This window comes from Temnothorax longispinosus, chromosome 2 (assembly GCF_030848805.1).
Source record: "Temnothorax longispinosus isolate EJ_2023e chromosome 2, Tlon_JGU_v1, whole genome shotgun sequence".
NCBI classification, from domain to species: Eukaryota; Metazoa; Arthropoda; class Insecta; order Hymenoptera; family Formicidae; genus Temnothorax; species Temnothorax longispinosus.
Genome location: NC_092359.1, coordinates 23,451,555 through 23,477,464, shown reverse-complemented (window position 1 = coordinate 23,477,464; position 25,910 = coordinate 23,451,555). Strand labels below are relative to the sequence as shown.

General features: G+C 38.9%; 3 protein-coding genes across 14 annotated transcripts; 2 read left to right on the top strand and 1 right to left on the bottom strand.

Moving 5' to 3' along the window:
- The first annotated feature begins 244 nt into the window (after positions 1–244).
- On the top strand, positions 245–12,508 carry LOC139809117 (homeodomain-only protein). Of its 2 annotated transcripts, none has more exons than XM_071771790.1 (3): positions 245–508; positions 11,511–11,706; positions 11,895–12,508. In XM_071771790.1, the coding sequence occupies exons 2-3, from the start codon at positions 11,518–11,520 to the stop codon at positions 11,967–11,969; spliced, it is 264 nt and encodes an 87-aa protein (XP_071627891.1). In that variant the 5' UTR covers positions 245–508; positions 11,511–11,517; the 3' UTR covers positions 11,970–12,508. The 2 variants fall into 2 exon arrangements, with proteins under 2 accessions (XP_071627891.1, XP_071627890.1); XM_071771789.1 differs by having other exon boundaries at positions 249–514.
- LOC139808160 (cilia- and flagella-associated protein 61) lies at positions 1,751–10,184 on the top strand. The gene is made up of 16 exons (XM_071769818.1): positions 1,751–3,247; positions 3,404–3,545; positions 3,691–4,260; positions 4,641–4,680; positions 4,717–5,025; positions 5,232–5,500; positions 5,704–5,898; positions 6,015–6,212; positions 6,286–6,419; positions 6,765–6,992; positions 7,164–7,333; positions 7,776–7,934; positions 8,087–8,164; positions 8,576–8,692; positions 8,805–8,873; positions 9,062–10,184. The coding sequence occupies exons 1-16, from the start codon at positions 3,115–3,117 to the stop codon at positions 9,248–9,250; spliced, it is 3,000 nt and encodes a 999-aa protein (XP_071625919.1). The 5' UTR covers positions 1,751–3,114; the 3' UTR covers positions 9,251–10,184.
- A 149-nt stretch (positions 12,509–12,657) lies between the features above and the next one.
- Positions 12,658–24,561, bottom strand: Fmr1 (fragile X messenger ribonucleoprotein 1 homolog). Of its 11 annotated transcripts, none has more exons than XM_071771778.1 (15): positions 24,415–24,560; positions 23,919–23,971; positions 22,823–22,982; positions 22,447–22,610; positions 22,079–22,244; positions 21,732–21,802; positions 20,196–20,267; positions 18,543–18,690; positions 18,238–18,375; positions 17,683–17,721; positions 16,200–16,343; positions 15,841–16,051; positions 15,344–15,559; positions 14,884–14,985; positions 12,658–14,629 (listed from the first exon to the last, which is right to left on the bottom strand). In XM_071771778.1, exons 1-15 carry the CDS (start codon positions 24,463–24,465, stop codon positions 14,442–14,444), a joined length of 1,923 nt encoding a protein of 640 aa, XP_071627879.1. In that variant the 5' UTR covers positions 24,466–24,560; the 3' UTR covers positions 12,658–14,441. The 11 variants fall into 11 exon arrangements, with proteins under 11 accessions (XP_071627879.1, XP_071627880.1, XP_071627881.1 ...); XM_071771779.1 differs by having other exon boundaries at positions 22,832–22,982; positions 24,415–24,558; XM_071771786.1 differs by having other exon boundaries at positions 14,452–14,625; positions 24,415–24,561.
- Positions 24,562–25,910: the final 1,349 nt, after the last annotated feature.

The window sequence follows — 25,910 nt, the reverse complement described above, 5'->3', positions numbered from 1 at the left end:
ATCGTCGTTTAATTATTTATCGAACGTTTAATTGCATCAGCTCCGTAGCCGTATACCCCCCGTACCGTGCGCGTATTACAGAGTCGCGTATCGCGTAGCCAATATTTAAAAACAGCTGCATCTGTCTTTATATAATTATACATATACATATATGTGTATATGTATATGTATAGAAAACAGTTTCACAGCCTCCCACTCTATGCGCTTTGTGTTTTACATTACATCGCGACCGTCGCGTTTAGCTGAAAGTCAGTCGGAAAGTTTATGGTCCAAGGCGTCCAAGTCCCAAGCTGCCAAGTCAGTCGCGTGCGTACCGTCGCGTCGTCGGGTGTGAGTCTTTCGCGTTCCTTTCCGTTCCTTCGTTCGTTCCTCCGTTGGTTCGTCCTCCGGTCGATTCGAACGCATCCAAGTGAAAACTATATTCGAATAAGCCATCAGCCTCTCTCGAGACACAGTCCTATACCGGTCATTCTCTCAGCGTCTCAAAATCGCCCTAGATATCAGAGAGGTAAAGGTACGTAGTCGCGTAGTTGTAATTTACTGCAACTTTTACATATATTTTATGCCAAAGTTACTTTTAATTTTCCGTTTACCAACGCAAGCACTCCGTTCTAAGCTCGACGATGAGCTTACGCAGGGGGTCTGGGTGCAGTATAGAGACAATTCAAGCGACATATTCAGCTGATTCATATCGAATAGATATCGTTTCAAAGATTTTATTATATAGATTATATAGAACATATAGACGTTCAGTCGCAAATTGTTGATCGACGATCCAGCACATCCTGATAGCGAGGGGACTTAAGATTTTCATTCGATCAATGCTGGTCACAGCGCGGTTTCTCCATTTACCGTTTTTTTTCTGCAGGTCGACGAGACGAGGATGCAGGTGCAGTCGAGATACAATTAACGTACGAGAAGAGAATAGTTTATCGCATAATTTAAATAGTCCTCTATAATCCACTATATTGCTAGAGAGATATCGAGATATGAATTCCATTTGAATGAAGCACAAAACTGCGCAACGTGGCTTGACGCTTGACGCTTGACGCGCGCCAGTTGGTTGAGTTGGTTCGTTGGTTGTAGCAACGCGGTTGAATAGCGCGATTTTCCTTATAATACTTTCTCACTAATGAAATCATCCGACGCGACGCGACGGTCGCGCTTTGTTGTTTCCCCAGATAGCACAGCTGATCTTTATGAATTCAAAAAGCTCTGAATCTGATCTTTATGAATTCATAAAGATCAACTGTGCTATCTGGGTCGGTCGCACCGCGTCGAGAGAACAAGATTACGCCGATATGTAAAGATCTTTCTCGATTCAAACTATTTTCGAGCGAAATTTTAATTTAGGTCGATGAGAGAGAGAGAGAGAGAGAGAGGGGGGGGAGAGCAGATTAATATAAAGAGCCATGTTTCCAAGGTTTATCTTTATTCGAGAAATAGCCGAAAACTTGCCGTCTTCGTAGAATCGAAAGATACATCTCACACAATCAGCTACGATACTTTGGATCGCGTATATCGTGATCTCATGTTGCATGACCAAAATCATTATCTTAATAACTCAGAAAGGTCGACAAGATTTGGTAACGTCTTTGGCAACCAGCGAGAAAAGTATATTTCGAGAGGAAAAGGATATTTATTATATTTCCGTAGAATTGTAGGAGGAGAAGCTCTTTAGTAAAACGTACGTACCCGAATCTTCTCCGTTGTTGGCTCACTCTTCTGCCAGAGTAATTTTGCGCTGGCTAATTTAATTTTCGAGCTTAACTTTCGAAAATTGAATTAGCCATGCAGTGATACAGTGGTTCGCCAATTCGATTTCAAGTTTAGGCGCGCGCCATATGCGTGCGAAAACGCATGCAGGAATTTAACAAGGAGGAAAGAAAGCCCGTTATCGCAGTCGCGTGTACGATTGTCTATATAGCATATAACAGCTGCAGGGCTTGCATCGGGCAAGCTGATTGTGAGAAAACCAAGCAGACCAATCGATCCGAATAACGAAGATGAAATAAGATCGAGCGCATGCAGGATTCTCCATATCTCCGCTGTAGAAAAAACGTCGATCCGATCGTTTGGCCTTTAGACGTACGTCTGACGTGACACCGACACCCGCGACTCTGTTATTTGTATCTGAAATGCCCGGACACACACTTCTGCACAACGCATAATGCGTAAGCATAAGAAAATTGATTGGTCCATACACATGTGCATAAGGAAATAGACCAATCAGTTTTCTTATGCTTACGCATTATGCGTTATGCAAAAGTGTGTGCTCCCCGCTTTACTCCTGACGTCCTAACGTCCTAACGTCCTAACGTAAAAGCCTAAAGAAGCGCCTGCTATAATCTAACCGAAAATTATCCGAGATCCGAGAATCGATTGCGATTCACGATCGATTGAAAATTGCCGAACGGCACGACTGACAACGACAACACGATTGGCAACTTGGCAAGGATCGCGAGTCACAACTCGCAACCGCTCGCAACTGGCAACGAGTCACAATAACTGACGGCACATCCGTCGTCCATCACGAGTCAACTTGGCGTTAGCCAACAATCGTTCAAGATGTCAACCCGACTCGGCGAACGAGGCGAGCCGAAAGAGGAGCTACAGTTTAGCAAAATCTCGGAGTCGCGTCGCCTCCAACACTCGGATCTATCACGTTTAGAACGCCTGATACGCCCGGCGACTCACGAAATTTTCGGAGATGTGAAATTGGAACGACTCTAGTACTTGTAGCGAGTTATATTATACCATTACCTCGTATACCCATACGCGCATAGAGCCATATAGAGCCCGCGCGCCGTTGATGTATCGTTGCATAAAATTTACAGCGAAATTTGCTGCCTCTCGGTGGTCCAACATAACGAGAGGCGCGACATTGTTTCGGGGATATGCCTCTGCACGTACCCCAATGTTCCGTCCGTGCCACCGTACGATTGGTTGACCTGGTTAAAAACGATCTACGGGTAATCTTCCGTTTGCATCAAACATAGCAAAGTTGACAGTCGCTTTACGATACGCGACGATACGCAATGTCGACCGTATATGAGTTTACTCGATTAGCATCACTTTTCGAAAAGGATCCCCGCTGCCACGGAAAGGAACACAATGTTCGTACACTTGCTCGTGTGGGACGAGCGTTACTTGAACGAGTTCCTCGCGGAGCTATTGACTGCGGTTTTCGACATCACTACCTATTGCCAATATGTGATCTTCGTGGTACCTCCTCGAGTTACGCCAGGTGAAATCTTTTCTCTTCTCTCGATTCTTCTCACACGTCTATTCACGACTTGTCTGAGTTGTCAGAGAGAGATATATATATATATATATATATATATATATATATATATATATATATATATACATATATATATATGTTCGTATTTGTATTCTCTAGCGAATTTGAGCGTGTTTGAGCGGGACATGACCAGAGTCTTGGCCAAGACCGCCGCGCGGGACGTCGCGCGAGACGCGCTGCAATTTCTCTATCTGATTGATCGATATCGATTACGTCCAAAGTTGAAAATACGAAGAGTCGTGTAAGTCGATTTGATTTGCGCACACTTGGATCGCCGCACTTGCGGAAAATTCACCGAAATTTCTTCCTACATCTATATGCAACTTGGTTTCGCACTATTATTTCGATTACCTTAATATCTTATCTATCATCGTATGGCGCTATAGAGAGGAGGACCACGACGACGTGATAGCGATCGTCGACGGTGACGGTGAGAGTATCCCGGTGATGCACCTAAAGAAGCTTTATGGAGAGTATTGCATCAGTGAGATGATTCGTCATCCGAACAGCTGTCGTCGATTGATCATCGGAGAGGATCCTACTGACGGCTCGGCTGTGGGCGTCGTGTGTCTCAATTCCACGATCGACGTCGATCTGCTGAACGAAAATTTCGAGTTAACGCTGTACAATGGTCTGAAAAAGCCATGGAGAAACGACGAAGCGTCGGCGTCGCAGGGAGACGCTCGGTCCGCTGTTCATGGGCCCAAAGAGATGCACGCGCCACTCGACAGCCGTCATAGCGGCGAGATAAACGTCTTCGTTTTGGAAATGTTTGCGATGCGCGATGGAACGAGGCCGAGGCCTCCCTGGTCCTACGATTTCCTGGAAGCTGCTTTCGATTGCTTTCCGCATTTAGAGTATTGCGCGATCCTCCTCCCCTTTTCGCATCCGTGCTATCAGTTCCTTCAACATTTTGTGGTACTCTTGCACAAGTATTGTAAACCTAACCGACTATAGCGAGAAACATTTCGATTATCTTGTAAATGTAGATAATACAAAGGAGTAGAATAGAGTAAGAAAAGGGAAAAATTAGAGACGTAGACACACTCGATTCTCTTTTTCATCTCGATAACAAGAAAGTAAAAAACATGGAATTTATCAAAACGAAAATGCAGCGCGTGCCATTGAGATGTAACCGAGATTTCCCGATGACGCTGTATATTGTACACCGAGTGGTTCTTCGCGAGGAGATGAGCTGTCGCCGCGCCCGACGACAAGACCGAAAAGCTATAGAGAAACTCTTGTTCACTGTGCCAACGAGACGCGAGGTCTTGGCTGATTTTGATTTTGCGACGGATCCTTTACGGCTCGATTTAAATTGCTTCGTCTTTGAAAGTAACGACACGATGCTGGGACTCGCTATACTGTGGTCTGTGGTTATTACGTATTATATTTTGATGTAGTGGATGTAGTTTTCACCATATGAAAAATGTGAAATTCAAATATTCAAGGTGAACGTGTTCCATTTATTTTACGTTTATAGCGCCGAAAGGCAGGTAAATTTCGTTACGAGTCATTACCATGTAGAGGATTACGTGTCTGTGCAGAGTATTCCTCAAGATGATTACGGACGTCTCTTGCATTTCGTTCTCATGCCAATTTTTTCCGCTTATCATCGCTTCTTCTTCCGCGAGATCGCACGTTTGAGCGAGTTAACGGTAATCTTTTATCGGCTTCGTCACGAGGATCAGAGCACCGCGGTAAGCTATACCTACGCAAAATAACAATAGCGATAGCTCCCAACACGTATAGTAATAGCTTCTAACACAAAGTAAGAACATTGAATTTTCACCACGATTATAAGTTTACTTATTGTTAGTTTATTATTATTATTATTATTATATATACCATAAATAAAAGCTTAAACCGTTTAATCGGTAGGAAAGTAGCCTTACCTATAATACAGTGTAGTACGTTATTCGTATAGACGTGGATGTGTCCCTTGGTATCCTGTCTGAACGATATGATTCCGGTTGATCCTCGTAGACAAGCTGAATACGAATTCCCGATTATTCTGGAAAATCTTGATAACTGTGAAAATAATGTAAGAGGTAAAAGGGCGGATGACGGTAGATTTTCTCTATTCGTGACGTCGCCGAGACTAGCAACGATGCCACGTGTACGTATCGACGCGAGGATCGTCGTCGTTGGAGCATCGGACTGCGGAATTGCATTCGCGGAGTATCTCGCTGTACGGTAAAACACTTTCGTCAATTAAATTATAATATACATGACCTGGATCACCGGATGTGATCCGTGCGTGAACGCGACTAAGCTTGCCAAACGATACGTATCCTATATGTACGATGGCGTTTCAAAGATAGAAAGGATATACGGATGGATATATGTATATCCCCCCCTTCTCATAGCTATTGTATCAATATCGAATTCTGATGTAGATCATCGCAGCGTTATACGCAATTGACAAACTTTACGCTGATATCACCGCACGGTATACCATTTGATAACGAAACGAGTCGCGGAGAGGTGTGTTTGCTTCCATTCCGAGGGAGGTTTCACTCGGGATATCGTCGCTGCATGGCCGCACGGACTTGGATCAATATCGTCTACGGGACTATGACAGCGATCAACAGGTGGTCTTTCATACATTGATTTGATAGATATATATAATTCTTTTATCTATATTATTTCTATAACTCGAGTAGTATATACTTACTGCAGTAATCCAGCAACGTTGACGACATGATAGTCGATCCTTAATTAGTTCCTTAAATTTTGACCTGTACATCGTACGAGTATTTTCATTCGAGTTTCCTCACGCTAGGAAAGAGAAATACGTGACTGTGATGAATCAGGGAAATTTCGCGTATGATTATTTGGTTTTGACGTGCGGCTTGCAGTATCGGAACTCGACGTTACGAGAGAAAATGAAAATGCAAAAGCAAGAGTAAATGTTGCTATCCATAATGCAGTAATACATATTATATGTATATGTAATGTAAATATGTTTACTTTTCAAGAGGAAACAAGATACAAGACCAAATACCATGGAATTGTTTGACCGTAAACAATGACACGGAAGCTTCCGTCTGCTTCAGAAAGATTCGATGGTTAACGGGAGATTTCAAACAAAGGAGTAGGTGTAGCGATATTAGTTAAATTGCCATTTTATACATTGTTTCACTACTCGTCGCACTTGAATTTCTCACAGAAGAGATATTTCTTTACGGACATAATATCGATTGCTACTGCGCACTTGGTGGTTTGATCAAGCTTGGCGTAAAGCCGTCGTGGATCACGTTGATCGAACCGAGCTTTTTGAGGTCCTGCGAGATGCACGATCAAGCTTTCTTTCACGATTACGAAGTAATGATTAATTATCGATTGCACGCTATAATATACGGGGTTGCGCCATTTATCTAGCCAGCTATATGTATATATATGTATATATATAATACACACATAAAATATACATATATATATTTATAGTAATATGTAGTATGTGGCCTACCTAAGGTGGACAAAGCGGTGACGAATGCCATTTTACAAAGCGGAATTCAAGTTTTTCCCGCATGGAACATGATCGATTGGGCTCTGATAGAGAACGACGATGCAAAGCTCATGATCGAGAGTGTCACGATTGAAAAGGAGGGCGAAACGAAAAAGTTGACTTGCAACGCTCTTTTCAACTTTTACGAGAAAACGATCGATTTAAATGCGTTCTTAGGTAAAGAAAATTGTTTCTCCAATCCAATGCGAGATGAGACATCGTTTTATAATTTATACCCGCCTGCATGTATTTATTATGTCAATTATATGTTTAAAGTCGCGTTTGAAAAGTCGATATCAAAAATAAACGATTTCTCGCTTCACTTTATTCTCTGATTTACCGTTTCAGCGTTCTGTCGAGCCGGTCTCATTTTCGATGGCTCGCTAGTAATAGACCCGGAGTGTCGTACCAACGATCCGTTTATTTTTGCCGCTGGTACCGTGACGAGATATTCCAGAAAGTTTTACGCGGACGCTTGGCAGCACAAACATTACGATAGCGTGGAAATCGGAGAGAGAGTTAGTGTAGACTGTAGAAGAGAGGGCACGCTCTTTTTAAGAAAAATAATGTTTAGTATCGTCGATTGTTATCAAAAGCTCTCATTGCGTAACACGTGCGTTTCTTTTCAATACTTTCCATCCCGTCTGCACCGAAAGCTCGCTCAAATTTTACGGAAAGCGATCGAATGGGACGAGCGAACGTCGAGGAAAGAAAAGGTCATGCGTTTGTCACCCTCGATATTCCGTGCGCCTATCGTAATCGCTTGCATTTTACCGGGTGATTATTATTACCTGCATGTACGTGGACCCGGAGAGACAACCTGCCGTAGCACGGCGAAGATTAGTCGCAACCACTACGTGAGTTAACGTTAACGTTTAATGTTAACGTCGGTCGACGTGTTTGGTCCACGCAAACGGATCGACATTGTTACTCGGAGAGTATATATATAGGCTCTTATAGTTTATACGTCTAAGCTCTCTCTTTCTCTCTAACGTTGTTTCTTCTGATGCGCAGGGTCAAGCATTTGTAACCGGTTCTTGCGAATCTGAAATTGGATACTTTCGCATCCGATTGAATATGTACGACACTGTGGAAAGTGTAACCTGCGTAAGCAAAAAGGTAGTTAAGCAAACAATCCACAACAATAATATAATGCTCTAGAAATGTCGTGTGTCGTGCGAGATTTGTCTCGAGACTTGATAAGTTGAGACACCATGCTCGCGGGACACCATTGCATTTAATGTCTCCACGTAATGACATTTGTCTTTCAGACATTCCGCGTGCAGGACATGGTCGCTTTATATGGGAAACACGAGAGCATGTTAAACGAATTGAACGTCCGTTTTCGAGTAAGCGGGCAAAGGATGTCGACAATATTGAAATATTAAAAAGCTAGATTATTGTCATCCCTTAAATATATGCGTTTTTTCGGTATCTTCCAAGTGTATACGTGGGTCTGTCACATTTAACGCTATTTTTCATTACCTTAAAGTAGATTTAAAAAAATCTAAAAAAATTCATGAAACATCGTTTATTTAATATCTTCTAGGCTTGCAAGTTTTAATTACAGTTACGAGCAGATATCACTTTGGCTCGGACGCGGTAGACCCACGTATACACATTAAGGGTTATATTATATGTATATATCATATTCCAGGATTTACCATATCACTTAATTTTAATTAATATCTGCGCTGCCTTAATACTACGCTACGTACCTAATGCTCTCGCCATTTTTATATAAATTTATTTCTCATTAGAATTCATGCATCTCGGATTTCTACGCGTACTTTCGTGAATCTTGGGCCGCGGCGATTTTCCATGACAGATTCGATTGCCTGCGCGTCGAAAATCGTGCTACTTTGCTGTCGCGAATGGTAAGAGGATGACGCTCCTACTCATAATGTCGCTCTCGCACAGGTTTATATTTGCACAGATATCGTATGTGCATGTCGCGATATTTATTTATTCTATTTCTTCGGCATACAGAACATTTACGACGCGTGCGATTTGGTCGACGCGTGCATACGCATGCTAATCGAGTCCAAATGGAAGACGGTGAGTACGTTTACCTACGAGACGAGTTTATCAAGACGTTGCCGCAAATATATATATATATATACGGTCCTCCCGAGAGCAAGGATTAAGTATCGATGCTCTCGATAATATGATAATGCTAATGATAAGGATAATGATAATGATAATAATAATGATGACGCGAATGCAAGAGCTCGATATTTGCGCAGATGTCTGAAGAGGATCAACGTTACATCGAATCTAGGTATGCTGGCTCGGCTTATCGTCAAGAACTCGAGAACAATCTCATGAATTTCCTCAAGTTTTACGAGAATGATCTACCGATGTATTGTACTTTGCGTAGACAGCGCCAAATGTATATGGATATCGCGGAAAGTCCGTTATATTTTGACCAATAAAACATTTTTCACAAATTTTCTGAAAGGTAAAAGGATTCGTGGAGCGAGAGAACTAATATAGGAGAGGGCCGAGAAAGAAAATGTAGTATTTAATCATCTTCCACCTTCTCTCTCTCTCTCTCTCTCTCTTTCTCTCGCAAATATAAATGAAAATGGTGACGAAAACAATGAATATCAATATATCGCGGATCGTTATTAGGTTCCCCTTGTATAATCTACAACTGCTCGTAACGTGTGCGAGAGGCTTCTTAGCGCGGTGTGTGCTGCAAAAGTCGCACTGCATGGAGTCGATATAAGAAAATTGAATATCTTTATATACAATTAGTGACAAAGCACTACGTAAATTTCCACTCGACCACGTTGAGCAGCGTGCTACATCATACGCATAGACGCATATAAACGCATAAACGTTTTCTGAATTAAAATAATGATAATATATATATATATCACATCCTTGCTAAACGAGTCCACGCGTCTTATACCTACCTATACCTATACCTATAATATACTTGCTACGCGATTCCATCATCCGTCGTAGGTCAAGTTTAACATTCCGCCGAGTCGTTCGTATTTCGTAACACTCGTAAATGCGACTACTGCAACTGACTGCAACTCGCACGTCGCAATGTCGCCGCGCCTACGCGGTGCCCTACCTTTATATTATACGCCTTACCTTTCGCGAACGCTATAGTATGTAACATACGTATATGAAATGTCGATACAAAGGAGAAACAAACGATGCAATGGTGTAACCAACGACTCGATACGACGTTTATTCTAATATTTCGCGGGCTATAGCGCGGATTTTTCGTAGAAAATTGTCACCATTTACTCAAAGAAAATATATATCGGTTTGCGATCGTCCGTCATATTCGTTCGCTGCTCCCTATGCATTTATACACGTTATGCCAATTATATACATATACAGATTATATATATGGATATAGTCTTTTCTCTCTTTTCCTTTTCTTTCAAACCTTTTCCTTGAACCCACGCACGTGGGCACGTGCCGCGTGTGCGTGGCACGGTCTGTTTATTGTAGATTTCGTCAATCTTTTTGGTTTATTTCGCAAATAAATCTACGTGCAAGTGTCGCCGTTGCCACGCTTTTGAAACTCGTCCAAAATCTTGCTGGTCTTGATGATGTGTCGGTCATGGTCGTGCTACTTTTAACTTAACTGCTGGCTTGCCTATCCCTGTGTACGATCTATATACGGACGTATCTATTATATGTATAACGTTTCGTTTATTAATATTAGGCGTTTATCACGAATAAAACGAGACGAAATCTCTCTCTCTCTCTCTCTCTCTTTCTCCTCGGCAGTCGAAATATCGTAAATACTCCAGATTTTCGCTCCAGAAATTATAGCTATATATATATATTATGTGTATACACCTCTGTGAGAGCACGATTGGACACAGCTTTCATATTCATTATTAGACACACACGGCTCTGCATGCTGTAACAAGAAGTCGTTATGTTGAGAAAAGCCGATCCGTCCCGTCAGCGTATACGTGTTAGCGAGCGCATTTTACGATGGGGCAGAGCGCTAAAGCGATTGCACGTGTCACTTTAAAAGTCTAAAATATTATACAACTGTACAAGACCCATATTTGCGGCTTCGCGTCTCACGTCACAATGAATCATCTCTCTTTTGTCGCCGTACGTACCCCACTGCTGCTGAAATCTTACAGAACTTTTATATTTATATAGCGGCACTCTATATGGTATATATCGGTATGTACATACTGGCCGTCCGTCGTGGCTTACAATCAGAGTCATCTCCGCGTCCGCATGCGTCAAAGGAAGCAACAAGTCACGCGATTTCGAGAATCGGCTCTTTTATAGCCCTTACAAGAGTGCCGCTTTAATTATTAAATGCTTCTAAAAAGTATATTTGTCATATTCATTGCGCAATGCGCGTGCCTTTATTTTACATGCCTTTATTGAGGAAAACACATATTGCATCTCCTTGAATTTTATCAATATCAATAATCAATTATAATTTATCTGCACCAACTATCAACTGCGCGAGTTTATTATATATATTATAAAAGAGGAAGAAAAGGAAACTGCAGGAGTTTTAAAGCCTTGATAAATCATAAAATATAAGTCACAAAATAAGCAAAATGGCCGCACCAATGTGCGTATCATCTTATCTATCCTTAATTGTATATTATATCGTATTACATTGCAGCTCGTCTCTCTTTTTTATCAGTTGACTTTTTCGTTGATTCGAAATACACCTTCTTTTCATAGGGGCAACATGCTCAAGTCTTATCCCACACGATATTCTACCAGCGGAGTTGGTAGGACCGGTACTCGAGTGATTCGCTTGACGGTGAATCAGGAAGCGGTTCTTCAAGAGCAGTTTAACAGGTGGCCAAGAGCACCTTATACCGCGGACATTGTACTCCTCGCGGCTGAAACAGGTCTTCCCGAGGCGGACGTTGAAGTGAGTTAACACCTTAATACATATCGAGAGTACGTAAGTATAATATTAAATACAAGAGATAATTAGAGTGAGAGAGAGAGAGAGAGAGAGAGAGAAAAAAGAATCTTACGATACACGAAAGGAGTAGAGAGCGAGTAAAGTTTTACATCGGCATAAAGATACATTACAGTTCTTGGCTTTTGTTTCAGGGATGGTACGCTATCAGATTGGCTCAGTGGCGGAAAGAACAGGGTCTCGGCGGGAATACACTGAGCTTGCACTGATCATCGCGCGCGCGCGAGAGACTCAATCTTATCTCACTTCTGTACCTGAAACTATCATCATGTATACGGACAGATATATGTAAACAGACTGACGGCCAATTACGCGCAATGTACCCTTCTTCCTTAAAGTTGCTTATTTACACAAGGTCTAAATTTCATTGTTTACAGTTGAAGTTTTATTTAATTATTTATTGTAAATGTGTGTTTAACGCGGAAAAAGTTTTCCTTCTCATCACGTGCGGAAAATGAACTGGTACGAACACGAACATGTAACATTCACACACCCTCACACAAACACACACGTATATATATATATATATATATATATACACGTGCGGAAATAATCGCGTTCAAAACGTTCAATGTTTTTCCCAAGCAACGAAAGATCATTACAAACGTGTTGTTTAATTAATAACACTCTTTTACTAACACACACATGTGCGTTTTATTTATTAAATTAATTAGATTTAATCAAATAAAATGTAAAATTAAACAAGTTTAATTGAAATAATTAAATCTAACTACTTGGGTTACCCCCACGTGTGTGAGTAATTATTAATAAGTGAGCGAGGGAGGCAGAGGGAGAGAGAGGGGGAGGGAAGAGATACTATTCGTACAATTTTACAAGTAAAATGTGTCGCATCGTTTATATTAAAGGAAATTCAAGGTTCATCGTACCAATTGCCAGTCTATGTACAGAAATGTTTTATTCTTAAATTATGCACAAATTGCAATCAATACAAATGTATCTGAAACAAGCAAGTTGGGGGATATCTCAGTTTTTTGGCTGCCATAAGAATATTCAGATAAAATGACAGCTGTTTTGTTAGGTGTCGATATATTGCATCAACCGCCATGTGTTTTTGCAAAATTCATGAGACACGTCCGATTAGTTGTTGTCATATCCGGAAGAAGAAACAACTGTTTTAAATTGATAACTGATTTTTAATAAATGTTGACAATCAATTTAAAACAATTAATCATATCTATTTCATAACTTAGTATAGTAAAGCTAGTTTATTTGTTGAGACATCCATATTTTGACTAAGTATAGTATATTATAGTAATAAAGATATTCTCTAAGTCTGCACTTTAGCTAGATATCATAAAACGTGTATCATTCCTTCTCTCTCGCACATCATACATTGGTATTACTAAGCATACATTAATTTTCTTTTCAAATTACGCGAAACAATGCAAAAAAAAACTCGATATCGAATCCTAAAGTTTGATATAGTATGCTTAGACTGTAGTAAAAGTAAAAAAAAAATATAATATATATAATAATTAAAAGAAAAGGAAAGAAAAGAGAAAAAAAGAAAGAAAGACGCTAAATTACGTGAAAAGTGTATTCGGAAATTGAAAACCGACTCCTTGTGTGCACATCTGACCGTGTTAGATTCGAACAAGTCATTTTCGCCATCATCATGATGCTATTATAATCAACACTCAGCTTTGAAACGTAAAAATCTAGTGTTGTTAAATAACTCTACTAATACGTGTAAATCAAAAACTCAATTTCCTCAAGTAAATAGAAAGGAACATCATTGGGAATTGCCTTCGAACCAGAATTTCTTGGAGCTGCCGCCTACCCATTGTTACAATTAAATAACAACGGAAATCCATTTTCCTTGTACCGCATCGAGTTGCATCTTAGTTATGTCGCATTCGTTTGTCGGTTTTCATAATCACCTCCGCGATAGCGCGTATCAGAGTAATCGACGAGATTATCGCGGGTCGAGTAATAAAGTGATAAAATATCAAAGCAACAATACATATTTTACCTCAATACGGAACATTTGTGAAAAGTATGTTGAATCATTTGCCCATCGGATTTCAGACTCTATTAAGCTAAATTAAATAAACTCGATATCGGAACGATACCGAAACATCACACTGCGAATACCGAATTTTGTATATATTGTGTAAGTACTGTGTGCGACATATCTAGATGAAAATCCTATCCAGAGCGATAATTGACGTACGAGCCGCGCGCGTTATCCAGCCTAATATTGGATCGTTAAACGTTAACGAGTGACCAAGGTATACCATACGGTACATCCAAAGCACTGCCACATAAGTTGGGAGCTTGGTATAAAAATGAGGCACAGTTTCACAATCAGGGAATCCTTCTTACCAAATGCTACTCCTCTATCTCCCAATGAATGTATCCGTATATCAAACATGACAGTGTACGTACCATCATTAAACTAAACCATGCATGGATATTAATATTATGTGTCCTTAAATGTGTTTAAGGAGAATGACGATTTCTTAAACAATTGTCGTATTCTTATGTCGGTAGCAAACAGTCTTAACAACGAGCGTAGACTAATCATGTCGCGTTCCATAATCGTGTAGTCCTTGCGTCGGTATGCGTCATGTTACGTGCTGGGAGTTAATAGCTCTCATCAGGTGTAACGTAGCAACGTTAGTAGCGATTGGCGATTGGCGACAACGCAACGTAGTTGCTTAGCCACTGGTACCATTAACCAGAGCTTCTTTAGGCTTATTGCTCTGCTGCATACGAGGAGGACGAGACCGATGTTCTCTTTGGCCTTTAGGTCCCTGCGAACTGTTGTTAGACATGGATACGTCGTTCGCGGGTGTTCCTTCCTTGCTATTCATGGTCGATTGGTCACACGGGCCGGCATTACTGCCTAAACAAATGTATATAGATTAACTCTGAATGTTTTCATATACATATACAAGTGTGCGCGTCAGCCTACCGATCGAGCAAGACCGAGCAAAACGAGTATAAGACTGCCTCTTCGCATGTGTATATATATATATATATATATATATATATATATATATATATATATATATATATATATAAAATATAACCGATCGTCCTAAAGAGATGACGACGCGAGCTCGATACTGTGACGGAGGCGAGAGGATAGGCGCCTACCTGTCTGGCTAGCACTCGTTGGCGTTGAGCTTCGTTGCCGCGAGCGCCTTAGTCGTCTTCGCCTTATTCCTTTAGGTCCTCCCTCCACACTCGATACTGACTCTATACATACACAAACCATTGTGACCATCCGTCGGACTCTCACGTGACACTTAAAAGGAGCGACTTGATCACAGATAGCGAAAGCTGCACTGCATACGTTAGTAGCATGCAATAGAATATATATTTATGTAAATTTGACGATAACATTAGTGTTAGATGGTCACAAGAGTTTGCTCCACGTCACATGCTAATTTCACAAAGCATTCCGATACGTCACACGTTGCTCTGTCTTTAGGACGAAACGGTTATGGGGGGCATTGGTCATAAACACGTGTCTTTCACACGCGTACACACGCACACGCGTATACGCGCGCGTGCGCACGCACGCACGCGCGCGACCAATAAGTATTATTGTTACCTCTATCAATGCTTGAAACGTCTTGGCTGTCTAAAACAGTGTCTTCGTCATCGGTAGTACGACGACGTTCGTCTCTACGATCTCTACGCTGGGTTGGAGGACGACCTTGTCTGCCACTCATATACCCTGAATTACCGGCACCTCCCTGATGACCACCTCTTGGCGGTAAATCCCGAACGCGATCTTCACTGCCGTCCAAAGTATCTCTACGTAATCCTAAAAGACACGTATGGTCAATCGTTAGATTTCTGATACATGTAGGCAGTTGCAATATTTTTACTTGCATCTCGTATCACCCATTGACTAACTTATCAGATATGGTAAAAAAAAAAAGCTAATCAGAATCGAGACAAACGTTCGAGACACGTCATTCAAAACGTAAATATTATATTACATGATAAATGATTACGTTTGTCATTTTAATATTTTGGCACGTGAGGAACCCATGCCGTTCCCTCAATTCCATACGTCCATGCTAGTACGTTTTGTAACATTACCGGCATTGTGTCTGGTAGGAGCTCTACCCCGAGAACCGCGTCCTCGAGATTGGCCACCGCGACCGCCACGACCGCTGATACCCTCTTCGGGTCCTGCAACCATTCCTCGTCTTGTGGGAGGAAAGCTGGGCATCGGTCCTGTAGTCGATCCATGCATACTTCGTAGTTGTTGATCAATTTCCAATTTTTCTTGCCGGAGCTGCTCTACTTCCTACGGTATAAATCACACGATAATCATACGATTAAATTCAATTTTATTTTGCAACTCCTTTCTGCGCGATATCCCGTTTCATATATATTTTTATATATAGAGAGATTTCAGAGGATCGGGATCCGAGAGCATCGACATATAGTTATACCTTTAAATGTGCCAAATGATATTCCAACAGAACTTTGGCATTGGCGATGCTTTCGACAGTGCCAACGAAGACAAAGGGCACCTGACCCTCTTCTCGTGGGATCGTTGGTTGAGGTTCGTTGTCTCCTTCTATTTTTACTCTTACCTGAAATGCGTAGTTATTAAAATTGCGCTTTCAACGCACTTGGTAATACAGATTATTAGTATGAGACGCTTAAAATCGTATTTCATATCCATACCATCAGTTTTCAGTCACTGGCGTTTGTCATTTCCATCAATAGACTTGTCGATCAGTCTGCGAAAATTTGCTTAAATATTCTTTACACCCTTTATATCCCCAAAAGAAATCGATTTTGAAAAAATAATTTCTCGATACTTGTACCTTGGCTCAATCAACATCTTTTAGATGATATATATCGCAATCAAATATATATATATTTATATATATTTATATATATCATTGTATCAAATATGTGGCAATTGTACTGTGTATTTACGATCAAGTCTTTCTTTTAGAATATATATAACCGTGAAAAAATTTAGAGGTCTCATTTTTTTTTCTTTCTCTTTTCAAATAATAACAATTTCAGGATATGTATTGTTGCAGAAATAAAATTTTTCGTTCAATTTTTGTTCAATAACCAGTTACAACAAGTTGTATCTTGTACATACGCGAAAAACATTTCTCGTCGATAAGAGATTTATAATCTCTGTGTAAAACAAAACAACAAAACAAAGCAAAACAAAGGGAAAAAAGAAACAAAAGAAAAAGAAAGAAAAATACTCGTACATTAAATTTATCTGAATCCCCATGCATAATATACATATTCAATGTACTATTGCATTAAAAAATTTTCATCACAAAATGTTCTTGTTATTTATGATACAAGTAAATGCCATGTCATATATTATTTCCAATTATTAACAAGTTTTCAACAACTCAAGTACTTAGGATTGCAAGAGTATAAAATTTTGAAATGATATTCATTTCAAACATAATTGACGACAAAAAACAAATGCATGGACATGGAATGACTTATGCATCCAGTGTACTGTTTACGATGCACATGTACATTAAGGTCCATATACACAATGCACATTTAGCGTCAAATGCGGCCATGTGATTATCAGTCTGTGATAACGCTGAATGCAACTTTTTTACATTTAATATAGATAAATAGCATTCAGAATGAGACAGTCACATTTAGTGCTAAATGTGAAACATGAATACAGGCCTGATTATATGAACAAAGTACATTATTTTTTTAAGTTACAATTTAAAGGAACTGGCCCGAGTGGTTCATGTAAAATTTGCGAGTGCTTCCATATGAATATATGTATATATATATATATATATATATATATATATATATATATATCTATATATATATATATATGTGTGTGTATATATATACATATATATATGAATGATTGACTAAACTGAATGGAATAAAGTCACAAACAATAGGAAATGACATACTTACTTTATCAATATGTATATTCCCACTCGAGCCAGTTGTTATCTACCGAGAACAGACAAGGTATATGTCATATATAACCTAATCCCTCATAAATTATAACTTCCATTTTCAATTGAATGCTATATTAATTTTGACTATATGGAATTCTCAAATATGACCCGTCGTTAACGATCTGACGTGTGTCTGCGTATGTTGCAAAAGAGAGCACCTATAATGATTGTTATGCTTCAAAAACGCGTGTTAAAAATTTCAGACGATTGCTACATACCCTGAGAGATAAACATATATCGGTACATGTAGAGAGGATCTGTAAAGTATTACATGTAATCTAGATAAATCTAAATTTGACACTTTTTTTTTAAACAAAATCATACTGTATCAACTGAAAATGAAAATTGTTATACTTATATATTAATATCATCAGTCATATTCTTAGACACTGTTAATTGAGATAGAGAAGAGTCCCTACCTGAGGGAGATATTAATTCTGAAAGTAATATCCTATAAAAATATAGGCTCGTTCTATGTTCTATTAATTAATGATAAAAATATACTTACTACGCCACTTTTGTCGACAATCTCTTGGATAATGCGACCATTTTTCCCAATTACTTTTCCTACCAACACTCGTGGGACTTGTATAGACTCCTCGCTGTATTCCAGCATAGATCGGGCTTTCTTAACAGCTTCATGCGTCTGTGATTAAGAAAGAAATCTGATGAGCTCAGTATACCAGCCCAGTATAATGCAACATATATATATACGGATATGCAGTATATACATTTTAGATAAAAACGGTCAGTAAACTTTTAAAAAACAACACTCTTCGAAATAATACAAGCGATAATAATTTTTATTATTACCTCTCCATATATCTTAAATGTGCATGAATTTTCTTCTAACTCTATATTTGTAATGCCATCAACTTTTCGCGCTTGTTGAATATTTGCACCATGAGCACCAATAGCTAGTCCCATCAGATCTTCTCGAACATTGAATTCATCGGTATATCTAAAATGAGGCAAACTTTACATTGCACATCTCTTTACACAATCTTGTTCAAGATAAAGTTTCTCTCTCTCTCTCTCTCTCTCTCTCTCTCTCTTTCTCCGTAATATATATATATATATATACATATATATATATATATATCTCAATTATAGCTTAGAAATGATATTGGAGATACTTTAGTACATATAATTATCTATTTTATAATATATTTTTTGTTGTAACATGCTATGAATATATTTATATTGCAAGGGAATAAAATTTTTGTCAATGGCTTGCATTTTGGCAGATACAACGGAATGTGTTATTTGAAGCTGACTATGTCTGTAAAAATGAAAATTTTTCACATGTGTGTCTGATAAATTTTCAACTAATGCAATAGCCATGCAACGTACGTAAATACACACTTAGAAATAAGTTGAAATATTTTAAAAAGAATTTCTCATGTTACAATCAAAACAGTCTAATTAATTAAAATATTATATATAATGTTAATTTATACATCACATGCAATCATTAATTCAAGTATGCGGTACTTGTAGTAGCATAATAAGTTTTGTGTGTGTACACATACATAAAATACATACATACATACATACATACGCATTCTCCCCCACACATATATATCCACACCCCTATCTGCAGCCATACCCCCATCCACACCCACACATACACCCATCCCTCTACACGCGTATTCTAACGTTTATTTTATAAAAAGACGAAATAATAAAAAATTCGGAAATTACATTTTATTTATAATTAAATAATAATCGCGTCATCATATCATAATACAGTAAGAAGAAAAAATAATTATCAAGACTTATCTTCTTAAAAATGAGAGAGGGAAATGGAGAAGAGCGAAAAAAGAGAGAGAGGAAGCTACTGTATGATATTAGCGATCGGATTATAACATTGTAAAAAAAAAAAAAAAAAAAAAAAAAAATCGGGATATGCCAAATAAAGTATTTCAAGACAATATGTTGATATTACCTACGACTAAAGTGCATATTCTTTCAATTGATACTTGATTGATACATTTTCGTAATTTTTGATGCGCATCTTGTATATATCTTTATAAGAATATATGGGATAGAGCCACCATATTTATAAATATATGTGCAAGATATGGGATATATCAGTGTTTCTCAAACATTGGCAGGTCAAGTTTCGGCGTTCTTGTGAACAGATAAATAATAAGATTAAGAATCTACGTAATGTGTAAATAACAGAAAATGAAATCGGGAACCGATCACAGCTACACGTATATATTTGTTGGCTACCTCACCACGTACGCAAAAATCTTACTACACAGCACATAATGGAGAAAGATATAAATAATTGACTTATATCAGTGAACTTGAAGCACATGGATTTCAGTGAATATACTACACAACGCTGAAGCATGCACGTTTAAAGTGTAGATTCATTTTCCGTTCGAAAAATGTAATTGTGTATTTTGTCATACAGTAAGCTAAACTTAATTCTAAACCACGCTGCTGTGATCTCACCTTGAATTTGTTTTCACTCCTGCCTCAAAGTCTGAGACACGCTGATATATAAAGTTTGAAGATCTAAATTTGCTGAAATGAGAATGGTGTAACTCAGTGAAAAACTCATTATAAGATGGCCCTATCCTATGTCCTTGCCATTCTGTCTGTTTGCTCTTGATTAATGCATGCAGACACTTGCATATAAAGTTTATCTTTCAAGTTTATTTGCACAAATGTTTACGTGGAATTCCATCGCGAATTTTTTTCTTTACATATACGCACGCACACATACATCTACATCCACGCCGACACATATATTCATTCATGGAACACGCTCACATGGCACACACGTACCCGCTTTATTAAGATACATACCGAGCTAGATTATTATTGTGAATTACGATACTTTAACACAATAATAAAAGGAGCTGTAGATTATTATATCTACACACACACCACACACACACACACACACAAACACACACACACACGTCAGTGTTTTCGCAATGATCAATTTTATTGCAAATTATATATTATATATCAAGTATGTGTGTGTGTGTGTGTGTGTGGTGTGTGACATATATATGTATAAAATATACGCTGCGATATGTTATAAAATATACCGAATAAATGTATATGTGCGTGAGTATATCCGTGTCACATCTGCCGTACGATGTTTTGGACATAGATTCTTCAGCTACTCCAAAATGTTTTCTATAAATTTGGGATATTTTGTACACTACGTTATAATTATTTCTAGTAATTTTATATAATATGCCTTTCTTAAATATGGATGTCTCTACTAATAAATTTTTTTCTTTATTACGAGATGCATATCTATTAGAGCATTTCTTCTAACTGTCGATATGTGTAATATTACGAGTAAAGATTAAAGGCAGAATAAATTCAAGGAGTGATCAGAATATTTATATAGTTTTATCATATATAATACACTTTGATATATTTTGACTGAAAGAATTCACGAGCTACTTTGGAATACTTGGTTAGCAAACTTAATATAGCATTCCCTTCTTAAAATAAATGTTGGAATAAAACACGTAGTAATGATTGTGTCTGCAATGCATATGATCATGCTTTGAATCTAATATTGTTTTAGCAAAAGGTATCTGCCATAACGGAAAGATTAAATGAATTTTAGTGCACATGAGATATTTTTCGTATTTGCACCTGTTCTGTCGTATAACAGAAGGAAATTCAAATAAACACAATTATATGCAAACCTTAAAAATTTATATTGAATATTCTATCTATAATATATCACGTATTTGTGACAAAGATGAAAGAAAGAAAAAAAATCAAGATGAATGGTAAACACTACTTATGATGTGCCTGTGTAATCGTATACATGAAGTTATGTGATACTAAAGCGTACATATCACGTGATGATTAGAAATCTTGTGATCTGATTTTCTGCCAGTAAATGCAAACCACAGACAGGATGGTAACCAGGACAGTACTTGGACAAGAGCAGGTAAACAATCTCACAAGATTTTTTTATTATTTACAAAAAGTGATTAAATATTAATAACTTACCCCCCTATTGTTTGAAGTTTAGTGGACTCAAGTTGACGCGCTGCTTCTTCTGTTCTCTTTAATAGCAAAACCTGTGGAATATTTGTAAAGAAAAAAAAATCAAAATATGTACACGTAAAGTTTTTCTTTAAAAGAGATATTTGAGATATCGTATAGATGCTTACGTGCAAAAAGAATACATTTTCAATACTTGAGAAAAGCATCTTCAACAATTTGTTTTAAACAGTCTATATACATACATATCATACATTACAAACGTTACAAACGTTTCTTAACAACGTGTTGGGGGACCACTTCTCTCTTATATAAACAATTTTTCTAATATACCGATATAAAAACCAATTTACCTTTTGCGATAAGTTTCTAAAGTGCATTTCTTGGAGCATGCTACTGTGACGATGTATATTTTCATGACGGGAGATGGCCAGCAGTACTCCTCGTTCAGGCACATATCGGCACACTGCCGCCCCTATCGCTTTTTGAAATTCCTTATGTGCATTGTCCATCTTTGCGCTGCAATACAATACAATTGATTTAATTACTTCCTTCTGCTTTATATAAGGAACAATACCCAAAGCAAATTTTGAGTAAAGTTGTCTATAACTCGCTATCTATATAATAATGTACACCTAAAAGTAAATATAGATAACTTTTATGTACACAACAACGTATTACTATTTTCTTCTTTCTTTTAAAAACTAATATTTCTACTTACAATTCTCTGAGCTCTTCAGGTACTTCAATTTCGATCTTATGAAATGTATTTTTGTCAATAGGGGGATTTGGATTTTTGGCTCTCAGTCGCTCACTAGCTACAATTTCGGTATACGTGTAGTCCCATCCCAAGTATTCAACTACTTGAAAACCTCCTTTACTCATCTAAAGAATCATATAATTAAAAGATTTAATACAGAAAGAGAAGAACGGTAGAAAAGAAAGAGAGAATTTAATAACGCTTATGCTTTTGAAAATTACATTATCACAAGTACATATGTACTCATTAAACTTTCATATATTTTCACACAAGTATATATGTGAGATATTAGCATAGGCACTATATTTGTACTTGTCGCCATTTGCCAATGCATTACTTTTTCTACCTTGATAAGCGCTTTCCACCAGCCCCACGCTTCTTGATCGTTAGATCTAGAGAATACTTCAATCTCCTGGTTCTCCTGAAATTCTGTCTTGGAACCATCTTTTGGAGGTAGACGGACTTGAGCAAATGGGAATTTCGATTCGGGTTGCCAGCTGGAATGTGCATTTGATATTTGATTAGCTCAAGTTATACCATTACGCATATTATACGTTTGGCATGTAGTATCTATTCACGTTGCACAAGAGCATGTTCTCTGGTAAATATTATAATATATGTGAAGCAGAAAGAAAGGTGTACACGTGTACACCTATATTTAAACAATATGCAACAAAAAGGTATTCTACAATATTTACCACTACACACACACACACAAACACACACAAAATTGTAGATTATTTATACATTGTACACAAAGCACAAATGCTACGTCTTGATTTGTTGTACACTCTGTATTATCATTTTTAACGATAAATTTTTCAACATTTTACAATTGATACGATTTTTGTAATTAGTCAAGTTTCCCACTCTACTTTTTTTCATGCGCGTCTATATCTTTTCCGTTGATATATTTGATTAATGCGTACAGAAGAAGAAAAAGAAGATGAGTAAGTTATTAATAATTTCGCACGGTCAACGATTTATATTATATAGTTGTAAATATCAGGGGATCGATCATGTATCTTTTCAACACCAATAGAAAGAGATAGTTATATGACTTTTCACTTGTCACGTTTTTGCTCTAGGGAAACAGTTACATGATCGCTACCCAGACGTATCGGTATGCATGCGTGTAAACGTACAAAATACAAAATAATATATTATTCCATATCGAGAAATGTGAAATAAAACTGTGTGTAGGATTTGTCGAATCGTGTGAGTGAATTTCTAGCATTCTACAGTAAGAAACAAGAGAGACATGGATAACATAAATTATATGGATAAATCAAAAAGTAAGGGTAAAGATAAAGGTATCTAACACAGCCTCTAAAGACGCGCGATATGACATTGGTACAAAACATGGCATCGAATTGCAAGGGGGAAAAAATACACGTTCTTGTCAAACGTGACGAATCAAGAGGGAAACTTACTCATTCTCGAAAGTTACCAAAACTTCGTCGTCAAAGACATCGGTGACAAAGGCCTAAAAAAAAAGGAAAAAAGTTGTAGGAATCATCGCAGGAGTGTAGCGGGTAGCGCAGGGCAGTCGAATGTAAAATCGCGATTCGTCGGAGCGAAGGGGGAAGACGGGTGAGGTGGAAGGAGATCGCGGGGTGGGCAACCATGAGCGTCCACGGGTCCGCGTGGCGTGAATTCGGGATATCGCCAACGAAGCTTTCGGGGCTTGGCGCGATGGTGCCGTTCGCGCAAATGCAAGACGACGCGAGCCGAGGAAAAATCACGCCCTGTCAAACGAGACATGGCGTCGAAGGAAGCCGCGTTACCTCGCGAACATTTGAGGGCCGTGCATTCGCGAAGTACGAGCTCCCGTACCGCGAGATTACGACCGCACCGCGGCTCGCGGCTCGGCTTTTCGACCGCCCGAGGCCTCCGCCCGCTCTTTTGTATACTTTTCACAGAACGAACCTTATAATACGCTCCATTTTCGCCGCATACTTCGACTGTGAGATCCTCCATCTTGCTTTTGTGTGACGGTTCGGCTCCTTTGCGGCAGGCATGCTGAAGAGCGGGCGCCTGCACGAGCTTGGGGCTGAGAATTTCCCGTGCGCCAATCGCGCGACTCTTTTCCATGACGCCGAGCTAGTATTGGGCAACGCCGAGCCAGTATCGGCAGTGGTGTCAACTACCGAGCGTATCGATCTCTCGTGAAAGAAAACCCTAGCGTTCTCTTTCCGTTTCTATATTCTTTCTAAAGGCTGATTTATAGAGGCCGTAATCACGGTCAATTGTTCTTCTCACATTCGACTGTAATTGGTCAATTTCTTAAAGATTACGGCTTAAATCAACGATTACGGCCTCTATAAATCAGCCTTAAAAAAGCGGGGAGCACACACTTCTGCACAACGCATACGGCGTAAGGCTGAGTTTCCACTGAGCGCGTCACGCGTCGCGTCGTCCGAGTTGAACCAATCAAAACATCCCATTTCATTACATTCTTGTGACGGAATCGAAATGGGATGTTTTGATTGGATGACGCGACGCGTGACGCGCTCAGTGGAAACTCAGCCTAAGAAACGTAATTGGTCCATATGCATGTGCATAAGAGCCACCGCACAAGACTCTCGTATGGTCACGTAGCGTAACATAACGTGAGCCAACGCACAAGAAACGTATTGGTTACGGCCGTTACGGCGTTATACGTTTCTTGTGCGTTGATCTACGTTACGTTACCATACGAGAGCTTGTGCGGAGGCTCTAACCGATACGTTTCTTGTGCGTTGATTCACGTTACGTTACGCTACGTGACCATACGAGAGTCTTGTGCGGTGGCTCTAAGGAAATAGACCACGCCGTTTCTTTATGCGTATGGTTATGCACCTATGCAAATTTGTCTGGATATATAGACCTTAAGTAGAGCACACACATTTTTCGCAAAACGTAACAGTAAGGTTTCGACCACGCGTGTTGCTCGATTCTTACTTCTACGGTTACAGACGGCCGAATCGAGCAACGCGATTGGTTGAAACCTTACTATTAGTGCCCATCTACAATAGATGTTTTAAGCCCTAAGCCTTAAGAACGTGTTCAATCACAGTTGAATTTGAGGAGAATAATGACTGTGATTGGTCACGTTCTTAGGGCTTAGGGCCAATTTCACCAACCACAGTTAGCTTGCCCGATGGTTAAAGTTAGCAGAATTGACCAATAGAAATGAATCCACCCTGCTTTCAATTGGTCAATCCTGCTAACTTTAACCGTCGGTTAAGCTAACTGTGGTTGATGAAATTGGCCCTTAGGCTCAATTTCACAAGTGTCGGTTAACTTTTAATCTTAGATTAACTCACTCTTCGTCTCCTTCTAACGTCCCCCTTAGAAAAAGACGAAGAGTAAGTTAATCTAAGATTAAAAGTTAACCGACACTTGTGAAACTGGCCCTTAGGGCTTAAAACATCTATTGTAGA